Consider the following 17,315-nt stretch of genomic DNA (forward strand, 5'->3'; position numbering starts at 1 on the left):
TAACTTGACATTCACAATAAATATTTACAATTTTTATAATTTTCAGGTTTTGTTATTTATTTATTGTATATTGTATATATTATTTAACGTGGCCTTCATATAAAAAATATAATAGTTGAAATCTTTAAGGTCTATTGAAAATCAACTCACATAAGAGACACCCGCAAAACCCTAAACCATGGCAAATTCAGAGAATATTGATTAGATGTAAAATGAAGAAGGGCATACTACTGAAAAATAAAATGGCCAAAACACAACACATGGCCTTTGTACCCTCACATTTCTAGCACTTGTTAAGACATTATTTCTCGCTGCCTCAGTGCAGTAGTTTTCTATGTCTTTTTGTTTGAATTGCTAAGAAATCATTTCAATTTGAATGTGCTTTCAAACCTACAGATTGAGCGATAAAAAGCCATTACAGTCAGACAGGTTAATGGTACATGAGAACGTGTTTGTGTTCATTGCATTGTTTCATAAAACCTGCCAGGAATCTGCGTACAGTGTATTGCAGTGAAGTGAACAAACAATTGAGTTCTACACACACAAGCATAGCGAATTCAGTGTTATATTAAAGCCATCCAAAAGAACGTTAACGAAATGAAAGCTTAAGACCTGCTAGTATAACACAGTAACTTCAACAATAGCTTTGTGCTCTTCTCGCTACACTTCTCTTTGATAGATATATATTGTTTTATTCCCTCTTCCTTTCTCCCTCTGTCTCTCTATCTGTACGATATGAGGTTTAATTTGATATAGAGAGTTATAGATATTGTCAATCTCCAGAAGATCTTCCTTCCTCCACAGTTTAGATCCAGCACAGCAATATCACACAAGGTTTTTTAAATATAAACCCTTTGATTCAGAGGTGTTTCACCTGGATTCGTGTACTAAACCAACACATTTTACTATGAATTTAACAAATTGAAAACTGTGTGTCCTTTTTTTAAAATCAGTTATTTCATTTCGTGTGAACCCCATAAAAGCATCTGTAAAACCATTAGCTCCTCTTCGTGCATGTGTATATGAATATGTTTATGCATTTGAGGGCTCTTCTTCTTAAAAAGCCCATTTTAAAGCTACGCCACAGGGGATGCGGCTTCAGAGACATAATGACTGTCGGTTTCCCTACAGACATTTGAGCTCTTTGAACGAGAAACTGTTTGATATATCAGTGTGCGATCAGTGTGGGATAGATAAACTGACTCTTGAAGACTGTTTTGTGTTGGCATATCAAAAACTTCCCATCATCATCATTGTAATGACCACTAGCAATTACAGTAATGTGTTGTGATATGTTATTCAGAATTTAAATAAGAAAGCCTTTTAAATTCTAATTCTCAAATGTGAAATTAACTTAATAGACCTTAGTCAGGGTAGTACCATATTTAATTTTGGGCAGGAATGAAAACAAGGCTGTGAGGGATAGAATTAGTTTGTTTAATGAATTGTACTATAATTCATCATTCGATGAAACTTTTTATTTTAAACCAAATATCATCAAGATATTAAAAGTTATATGAGTGGAATAATGTGGTGGACACTGTGTGTGATGTATTAGCTTTGGGCAGGATATAAACCTGGAGATCTCAAAAGAAGAGCAGTGATGCATGAGAGCCCAAGACAGAGAGTTTCTTGAGACTAAGTGAGCTGTCTTGGTAAATCCGGCAAGCACCATGAAGATATCATTAACATACTGAGCAATTATCAGCATCTCCTGTGGCTAGTAAGGTGGAGAATACAAATCTTTTTCCTTCCATCCTGATGATTTCTGATGCATCAAGCCCATCTCCCTGCCGTCTTGTGGTCCCATGATACAGGAAAGCCTTCGCCCTCTCATTCTGATTACACAAAAATTTGCATTATGGCATTTAGAGCTGATTTGGGCGACACTCCCTCTGAGCTACGCAATTTTTCCCTCACAAATTGAAGGTTTTCTGTCTGTAATGACTGAGTAATATAATTCACCCAACTTAGAGGATCCAACACTCACAATATTTACATCTTGACATTTCAATCAGTGGACTTTAATAAGTTGGTATTAAAAGAAGCAGAGCGGAAACCACACAGAAACTGAGAGAACATCTCAGTCTCACTGTAAAACAGATTCTGAAATAAAAGGGGGAAAACAATTGTTAAGAGAATAATATATACTGTATTGTATATTATTGCATAAATATTTAAAATGTAGCATATTTATTAATAAAATATTCATTAAATATCTGTCTGTCAATAGATAGAAACCTTGAATATTGTGAGCTATTATTTAAATTTCTAAAATTGTTTTTTTCTGTTTGAATATACTTTAAAATATAATTTATTTCTGTGATCAAAGCTGAATTTTCATCAGCCATTACTCCAGTCTTCAGCGTCACATGATCCTTCAGAAGTCATTATAATATGCGTTTTTTTTTTATTTTTTATCAGTGTTGGAAACAGCTGTGCTGCTTTATGTTTTGTTGTTGTTGTTTTGTTTGGAAACTGATACTTTTTTCCTGGATTCTTTTATGAATAATAGGTTAAAAAGAACAGCATTTATTTAAAATTTAAATCTTTTCTAACAATATGAGTCTTTACTATCACTTTTTATCCATTTAACACATCCCTGCTGAATAAAATTATGAATGATTATGAATGAAGGATCATGTGACACTGAAGACTGGGGTAATGATGCTGAAAATTCAGCTTTGATCACAGGAATAAATTATATTTTATAATATATATATATATATATATATATATATATATATATATATATATATATATATATATATATATATATATGTATTGCAATAATATTTCATAAAATAACAGGGTTTTTTTTCTGTATTTTTGCCTTGATGAGGACTAGCAATTTTGTTAAAAAAATATAAAAAAATCTTACTGACCCCACACTTTTAAACGGTAGTGTATATATACTGTATATAGTATGCTACAAATATTGTTGATTCTAAGTCAAATTGCCTTAGTTCCTCTTTTGTTAGTTGCTATGGGTAAAAGCATCTGCTGAATCCATAAAAGTACATTAAATGATAAGATAATATTATATTTTTTGATAATATGTTTAATATATAAAATATTTCTATCTATAGATGATACATACATACATACATACATACATACATATATACATACATACATACATACATACATAGGAAATAGCCAAATAGGAAATTGTGAAATGCTAAATTGAAAGACAGAAATGGAAACCCAGGCCAAGAGAGAGGTAGAGGAAAGAGAAAGTGTCAGGTGAGAAAGCAAGAAATGAAGAGAAAGAAGGAATAAAGAAACATAATTCCCCTAGGACAAACACACACTCCCAGACCCCCGACCCAAACACCTCCCGGGTGCTGTATGACAGTGTGTGTGTGAAAACAACGCCTCCGTTCAAATCTTCAGGGGCCATATTGTGGAATCCCATCATGTTGGGAACACAGAAATGAAATGCCCTGTCACTGCAGTTAGTGAGATGCATGATGAGAAAGAATATGGTTGAAAGAACCGTTTCTCAGCTGAGAGGTCGATCTCTCGGGACGGTTGACATTTACACATTTCGCACACACACACACAGCACAGGCTGTTGACCAGCAGCGTCAACCCCCATTTTGACCCAGTCAGGATGGATTAATCTGATGTGAGGTAATGTGTGCGGAGAATGAATTGATTAGCTGTTTCTCCCTGCACAGCCCATCCACTGAAGGACAGGGCTATTCCAAAAGCAACATAAAGCATGCTCTGTTCTGAAGGATATTTCATTCTGGCACTCACAAGAATTTCCTCTTCCAACTAGCTAAAGGTCATTCCATTCGAACACTATTGTAACATTTGATCATGTTGGTTGGTTCATTTTAGTCGTGTACATCACAGCGGTTCCATTGCTTAGCCTGTTCCTCATGTTCTGTTGCTGGTCAAGGTCTTATCACACAAGGTCTGATGCAATTAAATGGCACAAAAGTACAGAATAAAATCTGTCCTGAAACTATTCACACCGAGTCCAATTCAGAATGTTTGTACAATGCAAAAATCTATTCATTTAATCAATATTTTTTCTTGATTTCAAGGAACAGAGTCCTATATTTTATGCAATACATCTGGATTTTTTTCTTGTTTTAAAAGTAAATTCATGTTTTTTCATATTTATTTACCTCTATTTAAGGTAAAGAAGACAAAACCATTTCAATGGGGTAAGAGGGAAAAAAACTGCATATTTATTATTATTTATAGAGGAAGTCCAGCAACAGAATTATGATGTCATGGTGTACATATCCAAAACCTTAAAAAAAAACTAACTGGAACAAACAGCTGGCTTTAGAAAAAAAAAATTCTTGAAAACTAAAGGCAAAATGTAATGCACAACTTGCTTTCATGACCAATAAATCTGGAACAAACAAGTGAGATTTGGAATAGAGGGCCCAGTACAGATTCAGAGGTTTTATTTTGGGCGATACTAAAAAAAGTACCCCAAAGCTGCAGTATCGATCTATGTGCAAGTCCACATAACAGTGCCTATACTAAAATTCCCTCCACAAACAGGGATCAGAAACTTTATACCACCTAACAGTTAGAAGAGTATCCCCCGTAAACGCGGCGGCTGATGCTAAACCCGCTCCAGCCATTAAGGGGAATGTTCAAAATCTCAGACTAAATTTCAGCTGAAGCCTCTGGTGTTTGTAGGGTGAAAGTCACTGAGCTGCACTGATCCACTATAAACTGTTTTGAATGCTTCAGACAAGGTGGGTGGATTGAGAAAGATCAAGAGCGATCTTTAAAAAAATGAATGCAGACGTTTGTTTCTCACTCATTAGTAGCATTTTCTCTTTTCTCTAATAGAACTCTGTGTTTTTCTGTCTTGCAGCTTCAGTTTGAATGTTTCAAAGGCATGTCTACAAATTTCAAACACTCGGAAAGAGAAAAACACTTTTCATTGACGTGATATTGAGATGATAGTGAGATGGTGAAGATCTCTGCTAGAATTTCAATCATTTTGAAGGCCTACCAAGTAGCCGTCGGGCACCCAGAGCAGTTCAGTTATTAATTTTTTGGTTATGTCTTCTTTTCATCTCTGTGACCCTCAGAGCTTTAATTAAAGTTCTCAAAAAATACTGGGCAAAGCTTGTATGTTTCCTGCATTAGAAAAACAGGCCTAGATTCTTTGGACAGACTAAAGTATTGCTATGAAAATAGCTAGAAGTTATGGTTGTGGTATATTAAGAATAACACAATAAAAAATTGCCACACGCCCCCTGACCTGTGTGCAAAATGAATGTTAAAAAATGTTTTTTGCAACATAAGATTATTGGAGTCATAGTCATAGAGTTTCAGTCTTTCTACTTCAACGTGTCATGTTTAATTCAGTGTGTTTCTTGTCATTTCTGTGTAATGAATTGTGAAATTTACTAGCAATTTCTGAGTGAAAATGGTTTCTACGTCGTTTTTTAGTGTACTTAAACCATACAACTATTTTTAAATGACAAAACATCATAAAACAATTTGCTAATGGTGGAAGCTAATAAAAAACACTGAAAAAAACATGAAACACTAAAATATGTCCTTTAAAAAACAACTAAATTTAAATAAAATGTGATTAAATTGAAATAACAATTTAATTACAATGAAAAATTGTACTAAATTTATTATTTTATTAAATTAATGACTACATTTCTTACTAAATGTATTCAGTTAATCTTATGAAAAGTTATTGATTAACACTCTAACTATAAATATTGCATAAAACAAAGCTGTACCTAGCATAAGAGCAGGACAATATGTGCATGCAGTAACCGACTGTGGTGAAATGACTGACTGCAGGTGTGCCTGTGTAAATGAGATGCTGACTGCAATGTCATTCAGAGACAAATGTTCTTATGAAATGTGTGTGTGTCTTTTTTGTTGCAGTGCACGTGAAGGCTGGCACATGTGAGGTGATTGCAGCCCACCGCTGCTGTAACAGAAATAAGATTGAGGAGCGATCACAGACGGTTAAGTGTTCCTGCTTCCCAGGACAAGTCGCTGGAACAACAAGGGCTGCACCCTCCTGTGTGGATGGTAAAATGGACCTTCAATTCATTTCAATTCCTATTTCCATGTATATAGTGTTTGGATGAACTGTAATGTTTCAGAAATTTGCCCCTATGTACACAAGATTAAAGGGTTCAATGAGAAATTGTGCCCTGCATTTTTTCATTCTTTTACTCCACCTCTCTCTTTTTCTCTCATTCTTTGTCTTTCGGTCTCTTTGTCTCCCTCAGCTGTCTGGCTGTTTCATTTAATATTGTGTCAACACTGTCCACTTGACAGAGAAACCGATCGTTATCTTATTTTGCCTGACTGTAAGCTCAGGAAAAAATAGCTCAAGTGTCTCTACTCACAGCTTTCTGCGTGAGAGGAAATGTCAAATAAGCCATGTTTCACCCCATCTCATGCTTCATTCTTTCTCTCTGTATCATCTCAAATAGCCCCTCATCTGTTTGCCATTTTCTTGCTCCTGAGCTGCTCCATGATCCTCTGTATTTAAAGGGGTCATATCATTTGTATTTTTATTTTTTCTTTCCATGGAGTCCACTTATAATTTTAACTGAGATATTAAACACCCTTAATTTGTAGGGCTTAAATTTTTATGGAATTAATTACATTAATTATAACTAATTATTGATGGATGAAAGCTGGTCGTTTTTGGTTGTATCACATCTTGCATTGTAATTAGCACATTTTTAAGATTTCATGTGCATAGTTGAAAGAGTTCAACTTTCAAAAATGCATTCTGTTACATTCCATCCAGCTGTTTTTGAGCACAAGTACACATCATGTTTAAGTAGTTAATCTATTCTGTCTGCTCTCGATAAGCATGATTTGGTGAAGCGTATCACTTTTAGCATTGTACATGTCAGGGAGCATGATTAAATGCATGAATTTCTTTATAATTAAGTGCACTAAATTAACAAGTTAAATCAACAGCCCTAATAATTGTCACAATATGCTGTTATGGAAGCATGCAGGAGGCACTAAGAAACGTAAACAGTCTTAAATCCAAGGAACACAGGGGAAATCCACACAATGTGCACTGTAGCGAACACACGTACACAACAAGTAGATCCAACAGAGTAGAACTGCACAGACAATAAAATGCTAGGGATAATTAACAAACACAGGTGCACTGAATGACTAAACTAAACGAGGACAAAAACATCACCAGCTAATGGAACAAAAGAACAAAAACAGGGGCAAAACACAACAAAATAGGTCCATGATCCTGACAAATCACCCCCCTCCCTGAAGACATGTCCTCGTGCTTTAGAACTACAGGGGATGTAGGGAGGGAGGCATGGTTGTGAACTTGAGAGGAGGCTCGGGAGGAGGACGTACACCTGGGAGTGGGATGGCAAACAGAGTCCAGTTAGATAATAATGGAGGGAGGAGCCAAGCTGGACCCAGACCACAGCCAAGATGGTGGAGCCAACAGAGGAAGGATCCATGGAGGAGGAATGACTGCTGACTCCAGGGGGATGCAGAGAATCCGGGTTGCCAGGGTGGAGCCAAGGGCTCTGGTGACCAAGGTGGAGGTGGCAATGATGAAGGATGGCAGTCCCGCGGAGCTAGCACTGTATAGATGGTAGGCTGAGGACGAGCAGAGGGGCTGCCAGATGACAGCGGTGCAGGAGGCAGGAGCGGGTGGGTGGGTGTTCATTCATGAGCCTTTGGGCTCTCAGGGCTGCCCATGCAGATCAGAGCCCACTCCTGGCTGGACTGGAAAACGGGAGCCCACTCAGGGCTGGGCAGGACCAGCGGGGATGAAGGAGAGAGGAGAGGAAGAAAGTCGACCTCCAGATTTGTTTCCCAGTCTATCAGATCCCCTTCTAAGTCCAGTAGTCCCAGATGTATAATTAGCTCACCCTCAGCCGCAGTGGTATAATTAGGGGTGGGCGATATCTTGATATTTAAAATATATTGAGATATTTTTTAAACACGATATGGATTTTGACATATTGTATATATCAATATATTGTTTATATTTTATTCTGATTTCGCCACTTTGCTTGTTTGCCTTCTCTGTGCTGTGCTTGTCCCCGCCTCCTTGATTTTGTTCCCCCTCCCCTCGCGTGTTGTGTCATTGAACATGACGTCATCCGCAACCAACCCTGAGGCTACAGAACTAGTCTAAAAAAAAGGACAACTGGCTCCATTATATGGAGATACTTCGGTTTTAAGGCGTCGGACAAACAGCAGGCAGATGTCTACTGTAGGGCCCTATGATTTCCGCGATGCAGAAAACGTGGATTGGAATCGCGGAATCCAGTCATAAAAACGGAATTTACAGTTTAACGCGGAATGTCACGGAATTTGTCACATTTTTAATGAGTTAATCAAAAGTCGGTCATTGCACTCACATCAAATCACGATATGGACTAATATCTGTAAATATTAAGCCGGAAAAGTCTATTTAAATATGAATCCTGCATGTTCTACATGTGTGTGTTGATGAATGGCGCAGAAGCGCGTCGTCGACACACAGAAGCGCGTGTGACGCTCTGGTGATTTCTCGTCTCACTAAATTAGGACGTAAACACATGAGGAACATCTCCAGAACTGCACTGAGACTCACTTCATGAGCATTTGACCATTTGATTTTAGTAAAACTAGCGTCATATATCACATCATAGACTGTAGTATCACATACACAGAACTGTAAAGGTACAGTAACCTATCAAAATAAAAGTCTGGTTTACGCAGTTTAAAGACAAGTATTTGCCAGAAATCTATTTCTATTGTTCAGCAGAATGTACATATCATACTGCTACTACTAATAAAATGAAACAAACATAAATTTTTATGGAATAATCACATAACATTTCTTCCATGTTTTATTTTTAATAGTAAATCCCCTTTGTTTACCAAAAAAAATAAAGTTTGCTTAATTTTCAATAATTAAAAGATAAATTAAATGAATGTTTCATGCCTTCATTTGATAACTAGAAAAATGTAAATACCAAGGCTATTTAAAAATTTAAAAAAATTAAGTTGTTTTTATGCATTTAAATAATTACACATGCTAAAACACAGAATTAGGTAACAATAAAACATATGATGAAGAAAAAATAAAACTTTTCATAGGGCCCTTAACATGTAATATTTGGCATATTTGTGTTTGCAGTAGTTTTTGTGGGGTTATTTTTCTTGTAAAGATATTGAGATATATATCATATATCGAGATATAGCTAAATATATTGAGATATATTTTTTGCTACATATCGCCCAGCCCTAGGGATACGTTTCTAACAGTGAGTTTCTTCAAAAGGAAATGCAGAGTAGTAGGTCTTACACCCATCTAGAAACAATGCAAAATTAGCTTGCTTCCATTCCATGATATGACCCCTACTTCTTTTAAGTTATTGTGTCTGTGTACTGACCTTCACTGACCTGTACTTGTTCATGTTCCCTGTGATGTGTGTGTAGCGTCTATAGTAGCTCAGAAGTGGTGGTGTCAGATGCAGCCGTGTCTGGATGGTGAGGAGTGTAAAGTCCTGCCTGACCTCACAGGCTGGAGCTGCAGCACAGGAAACAAGGTGAAGACCACCAAGGTTAGTATACATTCCCACACATACATGCACATACACCTCAAAACACTCACCTTTTGACCTGTGGAATACCGTAACTTTAAAAACTGTCAGGGTAATTCAAACTCCCAAGTGCAACACTCCAGCATAAGACAAATCACACAGAAATATCTAGTAAAACAGTCAATATTTTTTACTTATTTTATCTATCTATCTATTTTTTTTTTTTGTTCATAATTCACATTATCTGATATATATATGATGCCTAAGAATGTGGCTAAAATGCGTCTCTCAGTATTTAAATTGTGGTCTAGCTAGGCAGCACACTAGATTTTGGAACAAAGCCTGTCTTTCTTTCTCTCAGTGACCTAATTCCTCTTGTTGTGAACACGCTCTGTACCATACCTTAGGAGTTCATGTGGAGAAAATCTGGAGTTTGTTGGAACTGACATCAAACACAGTACAGCCTGAATTAGGAAAAAAAGATGTACAAAACAGAGAAACAGAGACAACCTCTTTTTATCCTGCCAATAAAGCTTCTTGAATTTTGACAAAGAGAGACAGAGACAGAGAGAGAGACAAGCACAGCAACAAACACACAAGCACTTATGATATGAGTGACAGATGTGAAGTGACTGACTGAGACTGTTCTCAAAAGAAAAAGTCAAAGGCAGAACAAAGCATTAAATAAAATGAAGTGACCAGAAGACTTGAAGTCAACATTTATTCTGATCTCTAGTCACTGGAGAGCAGGGTACAAAATTTACTCTTGCCAAGTGGAAAATTTGAGGAAATGTGTATATTTATATTTATATATATATATATGCACTATGCATTAGGCACTATGCATTAGGCTATTTTGTATTTTACTACCCTAATGTATTCAAAATCAGTAAGACCTTTATTAAACGTATTACTGGCAATTTTTGTCAGTTCACCCAACATCAAGTGTGACAGAAAGTTAATTTTGGACTCTCGCGGAGAGAAAGTATCCAGGACTCAAATCAAATTATGCACACAACTACATATATTATTATTACAATATTAACCAGTAGAATATGTATTTCCACAAACTGCAGCTCTAAATTTTGAAATTTCCAATTAAAAGTTTTGAAAGATATACATTTTCTAGACTTAGTAAGCTTCTACTCTGTTTTATTTGTAGAGAACAATACATGGGGATGTATCTGAAGAGTTTTCATCCATTACTGTAAAAAAAAAGAGTCATGCTAAATTAAATAGTTTTTTTTAAAGAGTTCTATAAAAAATAAAATAAAAAACCCTAGAGTAGAGCAGAAGAGGAGGAGAAGATAGAGTCTGGTATGATCAATGACTGCTAAGTTATTCTGTGCCATCATACCTCTCATAACATAAAATGCACACACAACACTGGTCCATATTTCATCATAGTGAGTTCATTTGAACCTACATGTGTGTGCTGAAGTGTTTTTAATGCATGTGATGTTTCTTTAGATGTGGTGAAATTGTGTGTGTGTGTGTGTGTGTGTGTGTGTGTGTGTGTGTGTGTGTGTGTGTGTGTGTGTGTGTGTGTGTGTGTGTGTGTGTGTGTGTGTTAAAATGAGTTTTTGGACCATGCACATGTAACGGAGGCCAGCGAGTAGTGCTGTGCTGGTAAACCTCACTCCCGACCTCGAGAGACACACTAGCGACTGACGCTGGTGGCTGTAGCCATTTAGCCTCCTTGTTAGTGCGTCCGCCTCCCATGCCGGAGACCCGGGTACAAACCCCACTCGGAACATGAATGAGGTGCGGCGGCGAGGACCCGGGAGAGAGGGGTTACACACACCCACAGCCCTCTGTCACATTTTTCTGTCTTACACATGCACACACATTCTATCTGTCTCTCTCTGTAGGGAGATCTTGTTCCCACAATGTAGACAAAATCTGACCCAAAGCTTATTGTTAGTAGTGCCTGCTAACAAAAAAGCATAAAGACTTGTCTCTCTTTTGGCTCAAGCAACCACCCAATGTTCCAAGAAATAAACACCTCCATAGCAACACCCAAACCACCCAGTAAAAACCAGCCAAAATACCCTACAGCCTCATGGTAGCACTCACATTTTCTTAAAAAGTTATATTACAGCATGTATATTGTCTTTTTATATGAAAAACAAAAATGTTATTTACTTTATGAATAATTTTTACCTTTGAGAACATCCCCAGAGGTTTTATCAGGTCCTATAAAAGTACAGCTACTGTACATAAACCCACACAAACACATTAATTCTCATTACAGATGCAACTGTGCTCAGAATGAGACCTACAGCACTGAACCTGCAGCTCTTTAACTCAATCTGAAATGTTTTAAAGTGATCTCACGTCTCTAAGTTTGTATTCAGTATTGGACCACATGCTGATCAAAACTTTTAACCAAGATTAATGTGATCTTACATGCAAATGATACATCACATTAAAAGAAACAGAAATCAAGAGAAAGAAGCTGGAGATCTTATATATTCCAAGAAAGAAAGATTTGGTGTAAGAATATAAGAGAGTTGCTTTGATCAGGTATGGATGTTTATAATGATTGATCAGCATGGTAACTGTTCGTTCTATGCCAGCACACCTCTTGCAACATAAACCTTGCCAAAACTGAAAGAGACACCGGGAAGATGAAAGAAAGAGGAAGACTGAGAGGGTGGATCAAGTATCAGGCATCGTGCCATGCCACTCTCTTCAGTCGTCCCTCTGTGCCAACTTGCAAGGCATGGTGCCAAGTTCTAAATGAATGAGTTTGCTTGGGCGCCAACTGTTTCTCCCACAGCTCCAGCGGACCATGCCCATCAGCGGCCAGGACAAGAAGTCTGTGCAGATAAATGTCAAGCATTAATGAAATCTGTTCTAACAGAGATGGAGAACCAGGCAACTTGTTCCTCTGCACAAAATGGGGACATATAGTTCATATTGATTAATATTTTGGAGTTATTGGAATCAGATGTGCAAATGTGCAGGTGTGTCAAATGGGAAAATACCCCAAACTGTCAAACATAAACTCTTCCTTGTTCTCTGTTTCAGGTGACCCGGTAGTTCTACGCTCCAAGGAACCACCAGACCCAACTTACTGGGGACAAAAGTGCTGAAAGTGAAGACTAACTAGAGACAGCATTGAGCTTCAGCTAACAGGATCGATTAGTATTAGTCATATGAAAATTACTTGCAATCAGAACATCTGAGGAACAGACTGAGCTCCAGAAATATATCCAACATAAACATTAGGACCATCCTGAAGTTAATGTGTCCTCCTCAATAGACCCCCTGGCCTTCCGGATGCTCAATCTCCTGGGTGTGGATCCACAACCTCTGGAATGTGTTGGCTGGGGGGTCTCGATGTACGTACGCAGTTGTTGTTGTTTTTTTGTTTTCTTTTTTTTTACAGAAGATGTTTGGATCATCTATACAAGTGCAACCCAATGGAGTTTAAGCTAATCAGCAACATGCTCTCCTTCCTTGTCCTTCAGTTCTTCTGGCAAATCCATATCCATCCCTGCTTTTCCCCGATCAGAAGGTCTGATCATTTCTTGTGGAATTCTTTAAACAGCATTTAAACATGTAAAATCGATCAGGACCTTTAACGGACTCATCTTCTGTATATTGTTTGTTTTGAAATTAAAGCTTTTCAAGCCCACAGTCTGAAATAACAGATTAGATGTACCAGTGTATTCTAGAAAATGTAAAAGTGTAAAAGATCAAAGTGTTATTCTCAAAACAAGCAGAATAAAGTTTAAAGGTTATCACTTTTATTATCAATGTTTTTATCCAGCCTGGTAACTGCTATCGAGTACATGTGTCAGTATTATATACAATAATTAAAAATTTTGAAAATTATTTTTCTCCATACTCTGATTTCAGAGGCTGCAAGCTAGTGAAACCTAATGGCTTGTTGTGCCACAAATAATATGATTTATTCAGTTTTCCTCCACCAATACTGATAGGCAGGAAAATAACATAATCAGCATTATAAATGTATCATGCTTTCTGACCTTTACGCCTTAAGACAAAACTGCAGTCACACCCTCATGTTTCAAAAGGATCTAAAATAACTCTTTACAGTGTAAATATACGCTCTCTATGCACCACCTCTCTCTGTCCTTCCCTTTCTGACAACAAAATGGGATTTGCTTTTGTCTAATCAAATGCTCAGATCTGTTCAATGCACATGCCATTTAGCTTTGAGGAAATCTTGAGAATGTTTGTGCATGTCATTAAGAGATTAAAGAAATTAGCCCAAAATAAAATTCATTAATACAAACCACAACGGCAGCAGCACAGAGACAGAGAGAGAGTAAGAGGTGCACAAAGAGAGAAATTTGAAAGTGAAATGATGCATAGGCCGTGTATGGAGATGCATGCTGATATCGTAATACATGATATCATGAAACACACACCCAGAAGCACACATACACATCCTGGAACTCACTGTAGCAGAAATACCCCCCCGCACAACAACCAGACTGTGAGTTTTAAAATTCAACAGAACATTGCGGAATAATAATAGGCGCAGCTCTCTTCTAAAGCATCTGGGATTGTTGGGCTACCTTGAATCAGTGGGAATCTGGCAAAATACAAACAGGTGAACAAAGCTGCATACACATATTGTCAGGCACTGCCTGTCTTTCTCTCATTCGCACACACCAGGAAATGACACGTCACCCTGAGATGTAGGTGTTGAGACTTGGTGCTGCTTATGCAAATACAACTGGCAGATTTAATGAAGTCTGATGGTAGAGGGAAAAGGCCAGGAGAGATACCATGCACACACTGACAGCAACAGACGAAAATAAAATGTGAGCAAGATGAATAAATAAGAAAGAAAGACGAAAAATAAAGAGGGAAAGAATCACTGTACGGTTGTTGTTGTTTGACTGTGCGTATACATGTAGGTACTGTACATACATTGTATGTGTATATGAAAGTGCACATGTACATATAGAAAACATTAATGCTAGGATTTGCATGTACTGTTTATGAATGTGATGAGATGTGAAAGCTGTATGATAGGTGTGTATAAAAAAAATGTACAAATGTAGGTGAGGTATATGCTTACCTGCAGCCTTTTGCAAGATAGTTAGGGCTATACAATTAGTTATGGTTCTTGAGTCTGATTGGACGAGGGTGTTCCAGGGATGCCTCTTTCTGCACTGTACATAGTCTTTAAGAGTTCTTGAAATGAACATCGATTCATTCACTCTTAAAAATAAAGGTTCAAAACTGGGTTTCCACTGTAATTCCAAGAACCATTTTTGGTTTCCCAAAGAGGCTTTCAGTGAGCAGTTAACATAACCATTTATCTGAACATAAAAAATCTAAAGACCTTTTTTTCTACTATGAAGAAGCTTTTGTGGAATGGAAAGGTTCCATGGATGTTAGTTTTCCTTCATGGAACCACTAATGCCAATGAAGAACTGTTATTTTTTAAAGTGTCACTATGAGTAAGTCTTTGAATCATTCACTAAACCAATGTGTTCAAAAACACTAGTAAATTTAGAAACTAAATATACTCTAGCTACTCTGTGTTGCTCTTAAATGCACATCGGTAATTACCTGTGACTTCATTTGGAACTTTTATCACTGATGCAACCAACATAGACACAATACCATTTCCAAGAAGTTGTTTATTGAACTGTTCATAGCAATATCATGTGGTATCACCCTTTATATCAGCATGTCTCTGATTATCTAAAGCCAAAACAGCCATGGTGATATTCCGAACTTGCACTCTTGACTAATTTGCTTGATTAACATGCACACATGACCGTGACAACAGAATTTTAACACTTATTATTTAATAAATTATTATTTTAATTAATTTAAAGGTTTTGCTTTAAAGATGCAAACATTACAGAATAAATCAGCATAAAATTACAAGTGGGTAGAGGATAGCAGCTTAATCAAAAACATCTGTAGATTATAAATTAGCATTATCACCATCACACACACATAGCTACAAAGACACGCAGAGGAATGCATATTAATCATGCTTTATCTGGCTGGATTGTGTAAGTGTGTCTTCCACCATTCCGAAGTTTAACATCGGTGACCTACATAACTGTTTGCTGATAAAAACACATCATTCCTCATTATTTTCATATCAGCCAGGCAGATGAACAATAATAGAGGAAAGATTGGATAGAGATTGGAAATGTTGTCTTCATAGTTTTTTGAATAGAAATTTGCATCAAAACACTGGTTGGAGCTTTAATGCATTTCGGCTAAATTATGATGCATTAATAATCTCCCAGCACACAAACACAGTACACACACTAAACTGTGTGTTTGTGTGTGTGTGTGTTGTCTTCATAGTTTTTTTAATAGAAATTTGCATCAAAACACTGGTTGGAGCTTTAATGCATTTCGGCTAAATTATGATGCATTAATAATCTCCCAGCACACAAACACAGTACACACACTAAACTGTGTGTTTGTGTGTGTGTGTGTGTGTGTGTGTGTGAGAGAGAGAGAGAAAGAGAAAGAGAGAGAGAGAGTTTGTCACATACAGTATTCTGCAGCCTATAGCAATGTCTGAAAGGACATTCATTTTTCAAGTGTAGAAGAAATGGAAAGTTTCAGCCCCAAATTGCAAAGTGATGATAAATATTTGTGACCTGCAGTTGGCTTTTAACATGCTCACAGAAGAGTCGTTCCCTCCAGAGGCCCGAGAGGCCTGTGGTGTTTAGAACAACAGAGACAAGCCAATAGGTGAATTGGGTGTATGCCACTGACAACAAGGATAAAAGAAACAGCAAGTAATATTGAGGAGAAATCTTTCTGTCTGCTCTTGGGTAGAGCCCCTCTAGCATAATAATGTGAGAGGACACCGAGATCTTTCAGGAGCCAAACACCTCACAGCTAAATCTAGCAGATCTTAATAATTCAGCTGGCATGATGGTAACATTTAACTGACCCCTCTGTCATTCTGCTGTTCCAGATTCAACAAGACAACATTCCCCATCAAAGTGTTTGTTGACATTAAATATTCAGGAATAGTAGTACTAAATCTAGTACTGCTATGGTCTAAGAAAATGTTGTTGTTTTTTCTTTGAGGTCAAGCAAGTGGACTCAGGTTTTTCCTACATTGCGAGGAACAAAAACCTCAACAAAGTTAGTAAAATCTGAAATTATGGGGACATTCCAACAGTCTTCATGAGGAAAAAGGCTTAATAAATATAGTAAAGTTCAAATGCAGAGCAAAGATCATTTATATAATCTCAAATGTTAAAATGTGTTATAGAAGTAGTACATTTTTAATAAATAGTGAGAGATTTTTGTACTCTGTTCACATTTTTATTTTATTATTTTCATGACTAAATTTACTAAGTTTAATCATGTCTCTGGAGATCCAGTCCTTGGTGATGCTGAAAGAACAAGTGTAAATATGTGGAAAAGTCAATGAAAAGTAGCTTGACTCCTTTAAAAAGGTCCCGTTTGGTCTAAATTCCTATTTATGATTGTTTCTGTGGCTGTCATGTACAACTAAATATCTTGATAATTTTTTTTTTTTTAGGAAAATCCATGCTGAGAATGTTGTTGATTCAGTGGCGGACATAAAATATTAACTGCTCAAGAAGCTTAAAATGGCAAACCTAAAATAAACAGCCCCTATCTGAGTCACATCTATAGGTTTATAGGCCAGACTTCTGCTGGCACAGATGAAGCTTCCCCTCATTCACATTAGGAAGAGTCTGTACCCAGATCCCTTGACTTTTCATGAAAATGTGCCAGTGGCATGCAGAAAATAGTTCAGTGTGT

General features: G+C 37.0%; 1 protein-coding gene across 1 annotated transcript in view; it reads left to right on the forward strand.

Moving 5' to 3' along the window:
* The window catches only part of LOC132097689 (chemokine-like protein TAFA-2), a 76,341-nt gene extending 62,947 nt beyond the window's left edge, over positions 1–13,394 (forward strand). The window contains exons 4-6 of the mRNA XM_059503563.1: positions 5,893–6,042; positions 9,448–9,572; positions 12,585–13,394. Coding sequence (XP_059359546.1) covers positions 5,893–6,042; positions 9,448–9,572; positions 12,585–12,596 — 287 coding nt within the window. The 3' untranslated portion in view covers positions 12,597–13,394. The remainder of the gene's footprint in view (positions 1–5,892; positions 6,043–9,447; positions 9,573–12,584) is intronic.
* Positions 13,395–17,315: the final 3,921 nt, after the last annotated feature.

Source organism: Carassius carassius, chromosome 21, assembly GCF_963082965.1.
Source record: "Carassius carassius chromosome 21, fCarCar2.1, whole genome shotgun sequence".
NCBI classification, from domain to species: domain Eukaryota; kingdom Metazoa; phylum Chordata; class Actinopteri; order Cypriniformes; family Cyprinidae; genus Carassius; species Carassius carassius.